General features: G+C 43.3%; 1 protein-coding gene across 1 annotated transcript in view; it reads left to right on the top strand.

Moving 5' to 3' along the window:
- LRRC75A (leucine rich repeat containing 75A) overlaps positions 1-17,189 on the top strand; it is a 585,529-nt gene that overhangs the window by 190,491 nt on the left and 377,849 nt on the right. The window contains exon 2 of the mRNA XM_063955985.1: positions 94-222. Coding sequence (XP_063812055.1) covers positions 94-222 — 129 coding nt within the window. The remainder of the gene's footprint in view (positions 1-93; positions 223-17,189) is intronic.

The raw sequence follows: 17,189 nt of genomic DNA, 5'->3' as shown, positions 1-17,189 counted from the left end.
CAGGGCTTAGTAAATAGACTTGTTAGTAAGGAGACCTACTGCAAAATAGTTATAGGTTACAAATTTAAGTAGTTTCTGTTTTTTTTTATGTAGGATCTGGGCATGGAGTCTACATCCTTGGATGATGTCCTTTATCGATATGCAAGCTTCCGGAACTTGGTGGATCCCATTACCCATGATCTGATAATCAGCCTAGCAAGATATGTTCATTGCGCCAAACCGGTAGGTCATCATTACTTGTCTACTACTAGTAATAGCTAATAAGTAAATGTATTATCTGGGTCCCAGTTGCTTTTTTTTATATACATGAGTAAATTAGAACTTATTCCCACTACATATACATATGTCAGAATAAATTGGGTTAGATTTTTATGTGATTTGTTTGTTTTGTATGGGGTATTGATGCAGGGTTGTTTTTTGTTTTTACGTTATACAGTATGAAACATTCTACATTTGTTCCTGATGACATCACTGTGTCTTGGTTGCCATTTGCCTTTTCATAGCAATCTGCAAATGCATGTCTGCATTTCTTATAATAGCTTCACTGTGTTGATAATGAGGTGCAGTGCACTCTGTGCTTTCCCATAGGCTGACCAAAGGTCAGTATAATTCCTCTACACTCAGGCATAAATTCTGTGTATTGCCCAGTGGCATACGCTGGTTCACTGCAGCGCATGGGGGTGGGAGCAGTTAGCACATATAAACATACATGTAATGTTGTATGTAACATATGTACTGACTGTCTGTTCCCGGGAATCGGCAGCGTTGTGCGTTTCATAGCTACCACTGTACTCTGAATGCGCCATTTGGCTTCACTTCTCCTTCTAAGCCTGCCCCCAGACTCCATTGGCTAGTTTCATAGGAGTTTGGGGGCAGGATTATAGAGGAAAGACAAGCCGAATGCTATGTCATGGGTACAGCGGCGGCTCAGTGAAAACCAGCGCTTCTGATCTTGGGGACAGGCAGCCAGTACATATATTACATACAACATTACATGTATGTTTATATGGGTTAAACCACCACCCCTGCAATGTGTGGCCTGTGCATGGGCAGCAGCCGCCACTGGTAAGGTCAAAACAAAAGTATAATATTACTGCAAAAAAATATTTTATTGATTTATTAATAGTTCTTTATATAGTGCACACATTGGGGGTTATTCACTACGGATTGCAGATTCTGCTATAAAGCAGAATCTGCAATTCTTTATATCGCATGCGGGGGGCCACCCATCGCAGGGGAAGGCCGCCCGGAATGCAAAATGGCTTGCCCAGTGGCTGCAACCTCAGTTTAATTGTGGTCGCAGCAGTTGTGGAAGACCCCCTGCAGCCGTAACTAGGCTGCGTATGCAGGCGGTTAGCTGCCATTTTTTCCATCAGAGCGACTGCGTGTGATGTCACACAGCAGCCCCGAAAACACAGCCGACCCACTCCTGCTCTGTCAATCAGGCAGAGGCGTTCGCAGTCAATGCAATCACATCACACTCGGCGGTCACGCACGTGCAGGACGGTACCTGCACGTGCGCAGTGGCACCATAGACGGGGTTATTGCGGTCGCAGAACTTTACAGAGAATATTTACTCATTCAGTCCCTGCTCCAGTGGAACGTACAATCTCTTTTCCTGACCACATGTACACAAATACACACATACATAGAATGCAATTAACCTACCAGTATGTTTTTGGATTGTGGGAGGAAACCGGAGACCCAGAGGAAACCCACACAGATGCGGGGAGGACATACAAACTGCACACTTTTAGGGCCTTAAAAAGAATCAAACCCCAGACCTCAGTGCTGTGATCCAGTAATTCCAACTGTGTTGCCCTTCATAAAAAAATGTTCTTATCACTTAGTCCTCTTCTCATTTTCCCTGTACTAAAGGAGTCTACTCAGGGCCGGATTAAGGGTTGTGGGGTCCCCCCACTACTATACCCATGAGCGCACAACCAACCCCCTCCTGACCCACACACACATACACAGATGGCCAGATGGCTCGGCCTGTCCAGTGGAATCAGGAGCCACCTCTGCAGGATAGCAGGTCATGCGGGTCAGGGGAACTGTCATTAAAGCCGCTGCTGGAAGTTTTGGACAGTGGAGGAAGCCATACTGCATATCAGCGGAATTGCCTGTGCGCAGCCATTAGCAGCAGCAGACGTGGCCACCTCAGTGTGTCAAAGGAAGTTACTGCACAATCCCGTGATACTCAACATACACGGAGGACAGTGGCGCACCCAGGGGGGGGTTCCGAGCACCCGGAAACCCCCCTCCACAAAAAAAATGTTTTTGTCTTTTAGCTGCATGAGTATTATTAATGGCTGTCTAGCGTCCTCTGCAGCCTGCTGTCTTCCTGGTGGCACTTGTAAGTGCAAGTGCAATAAAAGTTTACTTTATTTTAATTATAGTACATATATATCCATGTGCATACATATATACACATGTATATACATACATACATATAAACACACACACATATGATATATATATATATATATATATATATATATATATATATATATACAGTCGCGGAGATGCGGCACTCTGGTTCACTTTAGCAAGCAAGTGAACCAGAGTGCCCCATCTCCGGGACTGTGTTTGTATCTACATGAAGGCACCGGTGCAGGTGATACAATTTGTTGAAGGGAGTGCTAGACCGACAGGAGTTTTATATATATATATATATATATATATATATATATACATATATATATATATACATGTGTATATATATGTGTACTGTATGTGTGTGTACATATATATATATATATATATATATATATATGCATGTTTAATATGCTATGTATATGTGTATATGTATGTGTGTGTGTATGTATGTATATATATATATATATGTGTAGATATATATATATATATATACATACACACACACACACACACACACACTAGTTTTACGGACCCAGCATAAACTGTCGCACCTCAGTCCCCATCTCCGTGATTGGCTCCGCCCAGTTCTGGAAACCCCCCCCATGCAAATCCTGCGTTTGCCACTGGAGGAGCTCCCCGGTGACCGCTGTTAATGAACAGCTGAGTTGACAGACTGAGACTCCTCCAATTCAAATAGCAGTGTGGGTGCCCCTAATGTGTGGGTGCCCATAATGTGAGGGGGCCCCAGGACACTTCCCCTGTCGCCCCTGCCTTAATCCGGCCCTGAGGCTATTCACTGTACTGTAGGTCTGTACTACATTAGACTACTACTGAAAATGTTTCTTTATGTTCTGAGAATGTATTTTGTCACATACTATATATAAGGCAATCAATGGCGAGGTTGTAGCGGTCTGGATTGTAATAAAGCGTATCTGGTGAATTGCGCCATCATAGCATCACTTGCATTGCACAATGAGTCATGGCATCGTACAGTAAGGTTGCGGCTTACTGTAAATGCAAATCACAGCGCCAAGCCACCCACACCTCCTATTTGGACATCCCCCTCCTGGATCGCCTGGGGGGACACCAGTAAAATGTCAATGATTTGACCTCATTTGCAGTATGACTAAGGGCCTAATTCAGACTGGATCACTGCAGCGGCAGATATCGCAGTCTGAATCCCTATGTGGAGTGCACCTGCTCCCCGAGAGCCCAGTGAGATGCTAACAGCATCTCTGGGCTGCGATCGCCTCTGACTGACAGGCAGAGGAGGTCGTTGGACGGGAGGGGGCGTGCCAACTGCGTTAGAATGCCGCTGGGGGGTCACGGTCCAGACAACGCAGGCATGTCCGGACCGTTGGGGGGGGGCTACTCGCCAGGTGCAAAAGTATTGCCGCCGTGCAATGCTATTACACCTGTGTGTGTGGGGGGTAGGGACTGACATGCGGGGCGAACTAGCCCTGTGCTGCGCGTCCCCCCGGATGTCAGAGTAACTGATCGTAGATGTGCTAAATTTACCATATCTACAATCAGATCTGGATTACCCCCTATAAAAGGATGTAAACACCAGACTTTGTTGCAATATCTAATGTGGAATAGAGAAGCAGTAGATATACAGTAATAGAACAAATAGAACGGGGAAAAGGTTTTGAGAACTATTGTCCAAAAAAAGAATATTGTATAATTGTATTAGTTCTGATTGATTTTGTTGTGTTACTGGTTTAGTGGTTTCTTTTGACAAAACAAGTGTAATAAAAAAGCATTCATAAAGACAAATCTCGTTACAAACGTGATAAAAAGCTATTAAAGTGGGACAGAGTTATTATTTTCATTATTCTCAAAGGTGGAAAGAAGCGGGATAATTTCTGACAGTGTGATAAAAATACCAGTTCAATACTGAGGCTGTTTTCTTCAGTGCTCAAAGGTATTATCATTAAGTGAGGTCTAGATATAGCTTTTATTCATTGTCCCAGCATGGCAGCTCAAGGCTTATGCATTCAGAGACCCAGTAAATACAATGTTTCCCAACTCTTTTTACGACGTTACTGAAAATAAATAAAATACTTTTTTTGGGGGGGGGATTGCTATGACTAGACTTTCTCATCTATCTCAGATAAAGTAACAAAAATTCTTACATCCGCCAAATCAATTGTTCTGACTGAGGATGCCAACCACTGCAGGGCTTGACATACAAAAGAGGACGTGTTGCTGTTGTAGGACCGTACTAGTGGAGTTAAAAGAAAGGGTAAGGGGGGGGGGGGGGGGGGTTAAGACTTGTCTCTGGTCAAAACATGTTTTGCCATATCTATCATGTGTTACCGCAGGCAATAGCACTACTATCACCAGAGATAAACAGCTACCGCCAATAAGATTCTGCAAGTTTTGCAGGTGGCAGCTTCATGGGGAAGCTTATTTAACAAGGATCAATTATTTAATTATAATTTTAATAATTAAGATATATATATCATCTATCTATCTATCTATCTATCTATCTATCTATCTATCTATCTATCTATCTATCTATTTATCTACAGTATATATCTATATACAAAATTGAACGGAATGCCACAGAATAGGATTCCAGTTCCACTGCAAATGTGTGATCCGGCTAGCTGGGACACAAATGCGCCCCTGTCCCCAGACTGGTTTGACGAAGCGTTAAGTTAAACTTCCACATTAACATAACAGTAATGTTAACATTCTAATTGATCCGTCAGGCGCCATTTAGTGAGCGCCGGTGATCAAAACACTTGAATTCCCCTCCATAGAGGTGAGAAGCAGCGTTAGCCTTTTTATATATATAGTATCTGGAGATACAGATGTGTCAACATTCACCTAGTGTTTTTGCACCATATGGTGCAAAATGCTTAGCCCAACTCAGAGGCTTCGCCACGTGTAGCGATGTCTTCTTTTTACAAATGTTTGCATCTTAGGGGTAGATGTGCTAAGCAGTGATGAAAGTGGAGAAGTGAGCCAGCGGAGAAGTTGCCCATGGCAACCAATCAGCATTGATGTAACAGTTATAATTTGCATACTATAAAAGTATACAGTATAAAAGTATACAGTGCAGCTGATTGGTTGCCATGGGCAACTTCTCCGCTGGCTCACTTCTCCACTTTTATCACTGCTTAGTACACGTTCCTCTTAGTCACATTGCAGCCACACATAAAGATGCTCACAGCCTACCAGGGACACAAGCTTAGTACTTTTGTCAGTTGTTTTAAATTGTGTATAATGTCGCAGACTAAGCATAACGATACATGGCGGCAGGCATGCCATGCCCGCTCGGATTGGAACCTCGGCCCAAATGTATTAACCTTAAAAAGTGATAAAGCGGAGATGGATAAAGAGTGATAAATGACCAGCCAACAGATCCTAACTGTCATTTTTCAAACACAGCCTGTGACATGGCAGTTAGGAAGCTGATTGGCTGGTCATTTATCTCGCTTTATGCGTCTCAGATTTATCTCTAGTTAACATTTAATACATTTGGGCCCCTGTCTTTTGTACTCAGATTTGTGACCTGGGGTGGGTGGGACACATTGAAATGCAGCCAATCCCAGGAATCCCGGGATTGATAATTTTTCAATCCCGATTTCCGGAATTGAAAAAATGGCCCGGGATTGGCCACCCTAGTCCAGAACAGCATATGTTGTTTTTTGTTTTGCTTTTATACCTAAAGGGGAAAAACAAAGGGGGCAGACTAGATGGGCCAAGTGGTTCTTACCTGCCGTCAAATTCTATGTTTCAAATTCTATGTTAGTCGCACACAGAAGTACATGTAATGCTAGTCTGTAGTCTGTGTATCTGCATTGTGCTTTTGTCTCGTTAGTGATGTGCACTTATTTAAGGAACACGACGTTTGGAACACTAAACAGGGCTATTTTATGCCATTAGAGCAAAGGTGAATGTGGACCCATGTGCAGTTGATTTTCTAAGGGACAATAGAGAACAAGTGCCATTCCATACATTGATAAATATGTCTAGTAGTTCTTTATAAACTGGGCAACAATGTTTAAGCACTGCACACAGAAGAAAACTCTTAACGTTTATATTGTTTATAAACATAAATTAATAAATGGACTAGTACACTGACTGTTCCCGTCTCTGGCCTCCAGAACACCGCACAGTCTATGGGGAAAGTGTGAAATTCCACAGCAGAAAATCATTTAATTGTAACATCACTAATCTGCATGAGGAATAGAGGTTTGGGGAGTTTGTGTTCTGAATCTGCAGCTTTGTGATAAAGTTTGAGTTGCTGTCACCTCAAGGTGGATAGGAGGGGAACATGGCAAAATGGAAATTAATCTTGTTAATATTCACAAAGTACCGTTAAATTGTATTTTGATAAGTTGTGTTTTTTTTATCACCCAGGAATAGTTAATACTTTGTTTGTTTTAGAATGGATTTTGTTTTATAAAAGTCTAGTGGAAGCGCAGTAATGAGCCACAAGTGGTGTTGAGGATAATAATTATTTTGAAGAGCTGAATTGATGTTCATTTCTTTCATCCGTAATTTGTGGAATGCTTACCGTTATCATTGCACAGCGTTCTAGCCATTTCCCTCTGAAAACATGTAATTTTCATTCTGTAAAGGAAACCATGAAGATTTCAATGGAAACTCTACCTGATCATAGGATTTTCACAAGAACCATAAGCATCAAAGGGTGCAAATATTTTAGACTTGTCAGTACCCATCTTAATGAGAGGTTCAGGAGGCAGTGACTGCTGACAGCCTTTTGGCTAGGTCTGATGGGCATATAAGACAATCTCATGGCATGTGAGGGGGATGGGGGTGGGTCTGATTGGCATGTGGGAAAATGTGCAACACAAAGATGAAGTCAGAAAGTTACTAGTACAGTACTTAACTGCCAGAGAAGAGGCTAAATTACAGACACATTTGTGGGTGCAAAACCCTTTTGATAGAAGCCAGCAAGTAATTATTAATCATTAATTGATATGACGTGTGACTCCTCAGTGAAGGAGTTCTTTGCCAATGTTTTAGTTTCTCAGTTCTGGTGCAGTATGAGAAACGAGTATTTGGCACTCGTTTCTACCTGATGCGGAGGCTAACATCAGGGTCCAGCTCAGCTCCATCCAGCCAGACTTCAAGGTCCTCTCTCTTTGCCGTGAGCAGTTTCACACTTCACATTAGTGACCGTTAGTATTGTTTGTTGTTACAATGACGATGGTGGCAATGTCTGTGCTGTGCCTAATGTAATGTGTGTGTGGGAGTGTGAGAAAAATTAGACGACAAAGTATAAGTGGAGGAACAGCTCTTAATTGATGTGTAAGTATGACCAGCGAGAGACACAGTCCTCAAGCTAAAGTCATGTGGATTCCTAAAGGGTGTATACTTTCTCTGTATAACAGTATGACTGTTATGCTACCGCTGATTATACAGGAGACCCGTAGTGGGATTGGGGTGAATCTTTAAGGAAACACCTTTGGTACCAGTAGCTCCTCTATTAGAAGTTGGATATGACTCTCCACTAGGGAGGTGTTTTCCACTGGTGTGGTGTACCGCAATGTTGTGCTGTCCAGCCGGACTAATGGAACTGTATGAACCAGGCAAAAGTCAGTGACTACGTCCCAGTATATTGTTTGTATTATGTTTTGAAAATTAAGATTTGTGCTTTTGTTATAAATTATTTTTCATTTGATCTCCCCCCGCATTAATACTCTATTTCCTGTATAAGTAGAACTTAGGTGTTTCCTAGGAAACATTTGCAATTAGAAATTTTAAGGGGTTTTGCAGCTCATTTATCTTCTTTCTAGGGGCACCATAGAAGAAAAAGTTTGAGAACCCCTGGCATAAATTATACTCAGTTATGTGCCTTGTAATATGTCCAGCATATAACCATTTGTAGATGTAAAATATGCCCTTCAAGAGGCTTAGTAACGTGATTGTAATACAGTATGTCCAACATTTATGAATACTGTAGTTAAATTCTGAGCTATAGTAGTAGTAATAATGATGATGATAAAAATAAATAGTACTAATACTAATAGAATGATTATAAACAACAGTGACATTTTGGAAACTGTTCTGCAAAGGTCTCACCTCATTCGCTATATGACCATAATATTTCTCATATTTCACCGGCAGGACTTGACTTTAAGAGTTTCAAGCCCTGGTTCATTTACTGCACACAGCAGAATGGACTGACTGTCATTATCCCAGCTCTGTTCATGCTAACTGAACGAAGTGTGAATTTCAAATTCAGTGCAGAAAGGCATTCTGTGCCAGTGTCCAATCTCTTACCATCAATAATAGCGATCCTGTGCAATTCAGATATCCAGAAGCTACAGTTAGTGACACAGCTTCTGTTTGTCATATCAACATCTGGGAATATGAAGGCAGGACAACCGAGCAACGCAACACCTGACAAAAGGGTGTGGCCTTTTGGGAAGGGGAGTGGCCTAGCATCATGCCCAGTTTACAGCACTCCTGAGTTTCCCAAGCTGTGCCCCCCCCCCCCCACACCTTTCATTGTTTAGATCAAATGTGCGGAATCTACAGTATTACTCGTAAGGCAGAGCAGCTGTGATGAATGCTCTTGCACTCTTCCTACCTCTCCACCCTGCCACTTATGGCACAGTGGGGGCCTGGGGCTGTCCTGCTAAAAGCAAGTGGTTGTGGGTAGGTGTTTGTCCAGTTATCTTGTAGTTGTCTAGATATGTTGTAGTCCAATATGCCAAACACATATTCATCCCAGTGTCCTGCTTCATAAGGTTTTTAATCAGGATGTGTGTTTTTCAACAATAACATGGTTACAGAACATTTTGTTTATATGATAAGTAATGTTTTTGTTTCTATCACCATAGTTCACGTGCTGTTACACAACTGTGCATCATACTGGAATATGGGGCTATGATTTCATTTATAGTTATTGCTGTCTTTCATTCCGGCAATCAAAATGGTGTTTTTACCTTAATGGGCATAACTCCCTAATACAGGGCCCCATAGTAAAGGGGTGGGGGACTGTGCTGACCTACTTACTGCACACGCTCTTCTGGGTGTTTGTGGGAGACATATCCAGTGTGCTGGGCAGACTTTCAATTCCAGTGTGATAAGAGAAGAACAGGGCCTCCACAGTTAACATATATATATATATATATATATATATATATATATGTGTATATATATATATATATATATCCAAACTGTTTGTCCCGGCACTCCCTGCTCTTGCAGGTAAATGGCTGCGGTGCCCTCCCAGGTGAGATGAATACTATCTCCCAATATGCAGTGTAGGTAACAATGAGCGGCACTCAGCAGACTTGAAGTAACGAAAATGCAGTTAGTTTAAACTAACTGCATTTTCGTTACTTCAAGTCTGCTGAGTGCCGCTCATTGTTACCTACACTATATATATATATATATATATTAGAGATGTGCGGGGGTTCGGTTCGTCGAGATCCGAACCCCCCCCCGAACTTCACCTATTTTACACGGGTCCGAGGCAGCCTCGGATCTTCCCGCCTTGCTCAGTTAACCCGATCGAGGCCGAACGTCATCATCCCGTTGTCAGATTCTCGCGAGATTCGTATTCTATATAAAGAGCCGCGCGTCGCCGCCATTTTCACTCGTGCATTGGAGATTGAACGGAGAGGACGTGGCTACGTTCTCTGCCTGAAAAGCTCCATATCTGTGCTCAGTGTGCTGCAAATATCTGTGCTCAGTGTGCTGCAAATATCTGTGCTCAGTGTGCTGCAAATATCTACGTTCTCTGCCTGAAAAACTCCATATCTGTGCTCAGTGTGCTGCAAATATCTGCTCAGTGTGCTGCATTTTGGTGACCAACAGTATATAGTTCAGTACAGTAGGCCATTGCTGTATCTTTCAGTTCTGTGTCACTGCAAGTATCCATTCCATATCTGTGCTGCATTTTTGTGAGCAGTATATATAGTAGTACAGTGCAGCATTTTGGTGACCAACAGTATATAGTTGTACAGTACAGTAGGACATTGCTGTATCTTGCAGCTCTGTGTCCAAGTATCCATTCCATATCTGTGCTGCATTTTTGTGAGCAGTATATATAGTAGTACAGTGCAGCATTTTGGTGACCAACAGTATATAGTTGTACAGTACAGTAGGCCATTGCTGTATCTTGCAGCTCTGTGTCACTGCAAGTATCCATTCCATATCTGTGCTGCATTTTTGTGAGCAGTATATACAGTAGTACAGTGCAGCATTTTGGTGACCAACAGTATATAGTTGTACAGTACAGTAGGCCATTGCTGTATTTTGAAGCTCCGTGTCACTTCAAGTATCCATATCTGTGCTGCATTGTTGTGAGCAGTATATAGTAGTACAGTGCAGCATTGTGGTGACCAGTATACTACAGTACAATAGTCCAGTGCTGTTCTCGCTGCTCAGTGTCAGTTTTCCGTAGTATCATCAGTGCTCAGCAAAATCAGTGCTCAGTATAATCAGTGATTGATCAGTATAATCAGTTCTCAGTATAATCAGTGCGCTGTTAGACGTGCGCCCGTTTTCCGCCATTAGTGCATTGGGATTTAGACAGTTGATGAAGTTATTGTGTCCCCGGAACAAAATCCCATCTAGATTCCACTTCACTAGGCAGGCGATAGCGAGATTTTACCAATTAATATCAGTGATTTATAATGAATTATTAATTACAGTGATCTTGCAAATGATTTTTCATTTTCTTCCAGTGATTTGGTCCAATAATACCATTGAGTAGAACGAATAATTCCTTTGATTTTGTAATTTTTTCCAGTAATTTGGATCAATAATACCATTGATTAGAACGAATAATTTCTGTAATTTTGTCATTTTCTTCCAGTGATTTGGACCAATAATACCATTGATTAGAACAAATAATTCCTGTGATATTGAGGTGTTTGTGTCGCTTAGCTTAGCCATCCAGTGACCACAGTGCACCTCTTTTTTTCTCTTTTCTTTGCATCATGTGCTGTTTGGGGACTATTTTTTTAAGTGCCATCCTGTCTGACACTTCCGTTTATGTCCAGTGGTACTGCCATTTGATATAATTCCCGACATTACTGCCATATAATTCCAGTGATTTTGTCATTTTCTTCCAGTGATTTGGACCAATAATACCATTGATTAGAACGAATAATTCCTGTGATTTTGACATTTTCTTCCAGTGATTTGGACCAATAATACCATTGATTAGAACGAATAATTCCTGTGATTTTGTCATTTTCTTCCAGTGATTTAGACCAATAATACCATTGATTAGGACGAATAATTCCTGTGATATTGAGGTGTTTGTGTCGCTTAGCTTAGCCGTCCAGCGACCACAGTGCACCTCTATTTCTCTTTTATTTGCATCATGTGCTGTTTGAGGCCAATTTTTTTAAGTGCCATCCTGTCTGACACTACAGTGCCACTCCTAGATGGGCCAGGTGTTTGTGCCGCCCTCTTGGGTCGCTTAGCTTAGTCATCCAGCGACCTCGGTGCAAATTTTAGGACTAAAAATAGTATTGTGAGGTGTTCAGAATAGACTGGAAAATGGAAATGAGTGTAAATTATGGTCATTAAGGTTAATAATACTATAGGATCAAAATTACCCCCAAATTCTATGATTTAAGCTGTTTTTGAGGGGTTTTTGAAAAAAACACCCGAATCCAAAACACACCCGAATCCTACAAAAAATTTTCAGGGAGGTTTTGCCATCCAAAACACGGCCGTGGAACTGAATTCAAAACCAAAACACAAGTGACAAAACCCGAAAAATTTCCGGTGCACATCTCTAATATATATATATATATATATATACACTGTACTGCAAGATCCCCTAACAGCTGAGTTATTTACGGGTGGTCTTCAGTATGCCACATACAATGGCAGAAGTTCTTTCCTGGCACACATAGTGTAGGATCATTCGACTGACCCCCGCCATCCCCCAGCCTCCCAGTAATAGCCTCACTACCTGCCCCACTCCCTCAGCAGACTCACTGTGGGAGTCTGCTGAGGAAGTGGGGCAGGTAGTGAGGCTATTACTGACTTGTAGTGAGACTCATTCCTGACTCGAGGATGCAGGGATGTAGTATGGATGCTACACAGCCTTACTTATATTTAATAATTGTGGTCTGCACCTAAATTAAAAAATTCATTATCACCGCAAACTGCTGCAATAAGGAATCATTACTTCCATAGATGTATAATTTCTTGGTCGCCGGGACAGGGGCCACTAAAGCTGTAGGCAGCGTGCAGAATAGTGACAGGACAGCAAGGATGCTGTTTTCCTCTTGGCACCCCTGCTGGAGCCCTCTACTTCATCTTGCACCCAGTGGCAAACGCTTCCGTTGCCCCTGGAACTTATCCCTGTGACCACATCTGACAATTTGAAACTGTAAAAAAAAAAAAAAATAGCATTTAATCTTGAATCACTTACAGCGTATTCTACTGTAGTAGTCAGGGGCTGGCTGGCAACTTTCAGCTTGAGGGGCAGACTCAAGCAAGCGGCCCAGCATTTCACAGGGAATCTAGGTGGCCCTGCCACACTTAAATTGCACTGGCCCGGGGGCAGATGGCACCCTGTTCCCCTGCCCACCCAGGCCCTAGTAGTAGTTTATTTACCACACAGGCCAACATTTACAAAGGACCAGAGAAATGCCACTGCAGTACAGACAAATACATAGCATACTTTATGTGGTCAATGGCAGCAATATATCCCAATTGCCCTGATATTGTGGGATGATCCTGAAGTGTTGACTTTGAAAGGAGTGGGATTTTCACCAAAGGTGACCATTTCTGGGTGGATAGGGGCTGGGTTTAGAGTGAGGTTTGGACTTATCCTGGAAGGAGCTTAATATGTCCCAATTCCAAGTGTTGGGAGTTACATGGAAGCTTCCTACAAGGCACTATGGACATTTGTCTTACAGGTCCTTCAGCACGTCTTCCTTTTAATGCAAGTAGAACTAAAATCCTTAACACCCCCGAGAAGCAAACCTTTGTGCCTGCATATTGTCTGTGCTGAAAGGCACTGACGTATCTATAATGGGTGCAGTGTGTGCGGTGCACACGGGCCCCTGAGTCCAGAGGGGGCCCCACCGCACATGCTGCACCCATTTTTGAAATACTCACCCCTCCGGAGTCCAGCGCCGGCATCCGCAGCGCTGTTAAAAAACAGTGAAAATGGCTCAGCGGCCATTTTTACGGAGTTCTGCGCATGCGCAATAGAGAAATCTCAGGGAAAATGGCAGCCGCACCATTTTCCCGGAGATCTGAGCATGCGCAGTAGAGTCTGAGCCCTCTAGAGCTCACACTCTCAGCGCTGCCGGCAGAGAGGAGGGGGCGCGAACGGAGGAGGCTGAACACGGGCCTCCTCCTCTCTTAAAGCGCCCCTGCTGAAAGGCATTGGCTGATAACACACAGCATTTATACTATGATCTCCGCTACGTCCGTGTTTTACATGTTAATCTTCTGATTTTCTGTTTATTGTCCTCCGATGTATTAGAAATTGAATTTAAACACACAATTTGTTCAATCTTCCTACACTGCGGGGACATTTAACGCTTTTCCCAGCATGCTTAATACCACAGAGCTAGGCTGAGAGGTTTTGTAGAATTCATTTTCAGCCATCGCACTATTTCAGTCTACCCCAAAATGGATATTAATTGGAAGCATTTATCATTTCTGCAGTGGTGAGCATGGTGCTTAGACAGGGAATAGCAAATTCATTTGTTTCGATTTACTAAGGAACATGATCTAACCATAGTATTGATTTTATCTCAATAGTACACTAAGAATATCGTGTGCTTACATTTAAAATGTCAGGTAATGTGAAAAGAGCAGACAGTACTATTGCTGTTCTGTGTGTGGTCTCATACCCATTGGTGTTTTGTTTTTGTTTTTTTAAGAAAATAATTGCTCCTAAAAAAACTTACATGTACTTTAAATTGCCTTTATAATAGTTTTTTTTTAGTTGCAGTAAACTGAAAAAAAATTATGTATATGCAAGAAAAACTAAGGGGGTAAATTCCTACCTGATCGCTAGGCTGCGTTTTCGCACTGCCTGTGATCAGGTCTAAACTGCGCATGCGTATGCACCACAATGCACAGGCGCGTCGCACATGTACAAAGCGGATCGCCGTTCAGCGATGGTTTTGTGCGAAGAATGCATTCGCACGGGCGATCGCAAGGAGATTGACAGGAAGAAGCTGTTTGTGGGTGTCAACTGACCGTTTTCAGGGAGTGGTTGGAAAAACGCAGGCGTGTCCAAGCGTTTGCAGGAAGAGTTCTTGACATCATTTCAGGTCCCGGACAGGCTGAAGTGATCGCAGCAGCTGAATAAGTCCTGGGCTGTGCAGAGACTGCAAAAGATCAGTTTGTACAGCTCTGCTACACATGCGTTCGCACACTTGCACAGCAAAAATACACTCCCTCTGTAGGCGTCGATTATCTGATCGCAGCAGGGCAAAAATCGCCTGCTAGCGATCAGGTCTGAATTAGGCCCTAAAACACCAATGATTTTGTTCTGATAATGTTAGCCCTATTTCTAAGCATTAAAAATACATCTAAAAAAATGTACTTTAGGTCTGAGGTATTGACACCTGAGATCAGTGGTTGTGCGGGGTGCCGGACGAACTTGGCCATTTTTTTAAAGGGGCAATCACTTACAAGACATGGGCCCTCATTCCGAGTTGTTCGCTCGCAAGCCATTTTTCGCAGCAGTGCACACGCTAAGCCGCCGCCCTCTGGGAGTGAATCTTAGCTTAGCAGAATTGCGAACGAAAGATTCGCAATATTGCGAAAAGATTTTTCTGTGCAGTTTCTGAGTAGCTCGAGACTTACTCTTCCAGTGCGATCAGTTCAGTGCTTGTCGTTCCTGGTTTGAAGTCACAAACACACCCAGCGTTCGCCCAGACACTCCCCCGTTTCTCCAGCCACTCCCGCGTTTTTCCCAGAAACGGCAGCGTTTTTTCACACACACCCATAAAACGGCCAGTTTCCGCCCAGAAACACCCACTTCCTGTCAATCACACTCCGATCACCACAACGAAGAAAAAACCTCGTAATGCCGTGAGTAAAATACCTAACTACATAGCAAATTTACTTGGCGCAGCCGCAGTGCGAACATTGCGCATGCGCAGTTAGCGGAAAATCGCTGCGATTCGAAAAAAATTAACGAGCGAACAACTCGGAATGAGGGCCATGGTTTGCAAGCAATTTGGTAAAACCATGTTGCACGGCAGGTGGGGCAGATGTAAAATGTGCAGAGAGATTTAGATTTGGGTTGGTTGTGTTCAAACTGAAATCTGAATTGCAATGAAACAATTAAGTAGCCTGTATTAACCCTGCACAGAAACAATATAACCCACCCAAATCTAGTGCATATCTGCTAATATTATATACTTCGTGATGACAGTAAAACTTTTTTTCTCATACGTCCTAGAGGATGCTGGGGATGCTTCAAGAACCATGGAGTATAGACGGGATCCGCAGGAGACATGGACACACTATAAGACTTTGAATGGTTGTGAACTGGCTCCTCCCTCTATGCCCCTCCTCCAGACTCCAGTTAGATTCTGTGCCCAGAGAGAATGGTCACACACTGAGGAGCTCTCCTGAGTTTCTTGGAAAAAGACTTTTGTTAGGTTTATTATTTTCAGGGAGACCTGCTGGCAACAGGCTCCCTGCATCGTGGGACTGAGGGGAGAGAAGCAGACCTACTTCTCTGAGTTCAAAGGCTCTGCTTCTTAGGCTACTGGACACCATTAGCTCCAGAGGGTTCGATCACTTGGTCCGCCTAGCTGCTTGTTCTCGGAGCCGCGCCGTCACCCCCCTCACAGAGCCAGAAGACAGAAGCCGGGTGGGTATGAGAAGATCAGAAGACTTCAGTGACGGCAGAAGACGCGTTTGGGGTACCGCGCAGCGGCATGCTCCCACACATAACACGGCACTGCATGGTGCAGGGCGCAGGGGGGGTGCCCTTGGCAGCATGAAAACCTCAAACAGCACTGGCATAAGTAAAAACAGGCCTAGGCACTAGTTAAGGGACCCCCGCCAGTATAAATATAAATTTAAGCGGGACTGAAGCGCGCCATGTAGTGGGTGGGGCTTAGCCCACACAGCTGTGACCAGCGCCATTGTCTCTTCACAGAAGCTGCAGAGATGCTGGCCCTGACCTCCACACTGCTGTGCAAGTAACAGGGTGCAAAACGGGGGGGGGGGGGGGGCACGTGATTTGGTGCTAATTGATATATATATATATATATATAAAGCGCTAACAGGTCTGGGCAGTCTTTATACTCGCTTCAGTACCGGGATAGGCGCTGGGTTGTGAGCTGGCAGAACTCCCTCTGTGTCTCTCTTACAGGCTTTGTTGTGGGTTTGTCTCCTATAGCCCCAATGTGATTGTGGGTGTCGGTACGTATGTGTCGACATGTCTGAGGCTGAGTGCTCTTCCCAGGAGGAGGCTGGAGTGGGGACAGAAAATACTGTGAGAGTGACTATGTCGGAGGATTGGGTAAATATGTTGAATGCAAATGTGACTCGGTTGACTAAGAGATTTGATAAATCTGAGTCTAAGAACCAGACATGGAGGAAATCCATGGAGGATGCATTGTCACAAGCTCAGACCCCTTCAGGGTCACAGAAACGTGCATTTACCCAGATAGCTGATACAGATACCGACAGGGGACTCTGATTCCAGTGTCGACTATAGTGATGCCAGATTAAATCCAAAACTGGCTAAGAGCATTCAGTACATGATTGTGGCAATCAAAGAAGTGTTGTATATAACAGAGGACCTTGCTGTTCCTGATACTAGGGTCTGTATGTATAAAGGAAAGAAACCTGAGGTAACGTTT

Source organism: Pseudophryne corroboree, chromosome 2, assembly GCF_028390025.1.
Source record: "Pseudophryne corroboree isolate aPseCor3 chromosome 2, aPseCor3.hap2, whole genome shotgun sequence".
NCBI classification, from domain to species: domain Eukaryota; kingdom Metazoa; phylum Chordata; class Amphibia; order Anura; family Myobatrachidae; genus Pseudophryne; species Pseudophryne corroboree.
This window is presented reverse-complemented; position numbering and strand designations above follow the sequence as displayed.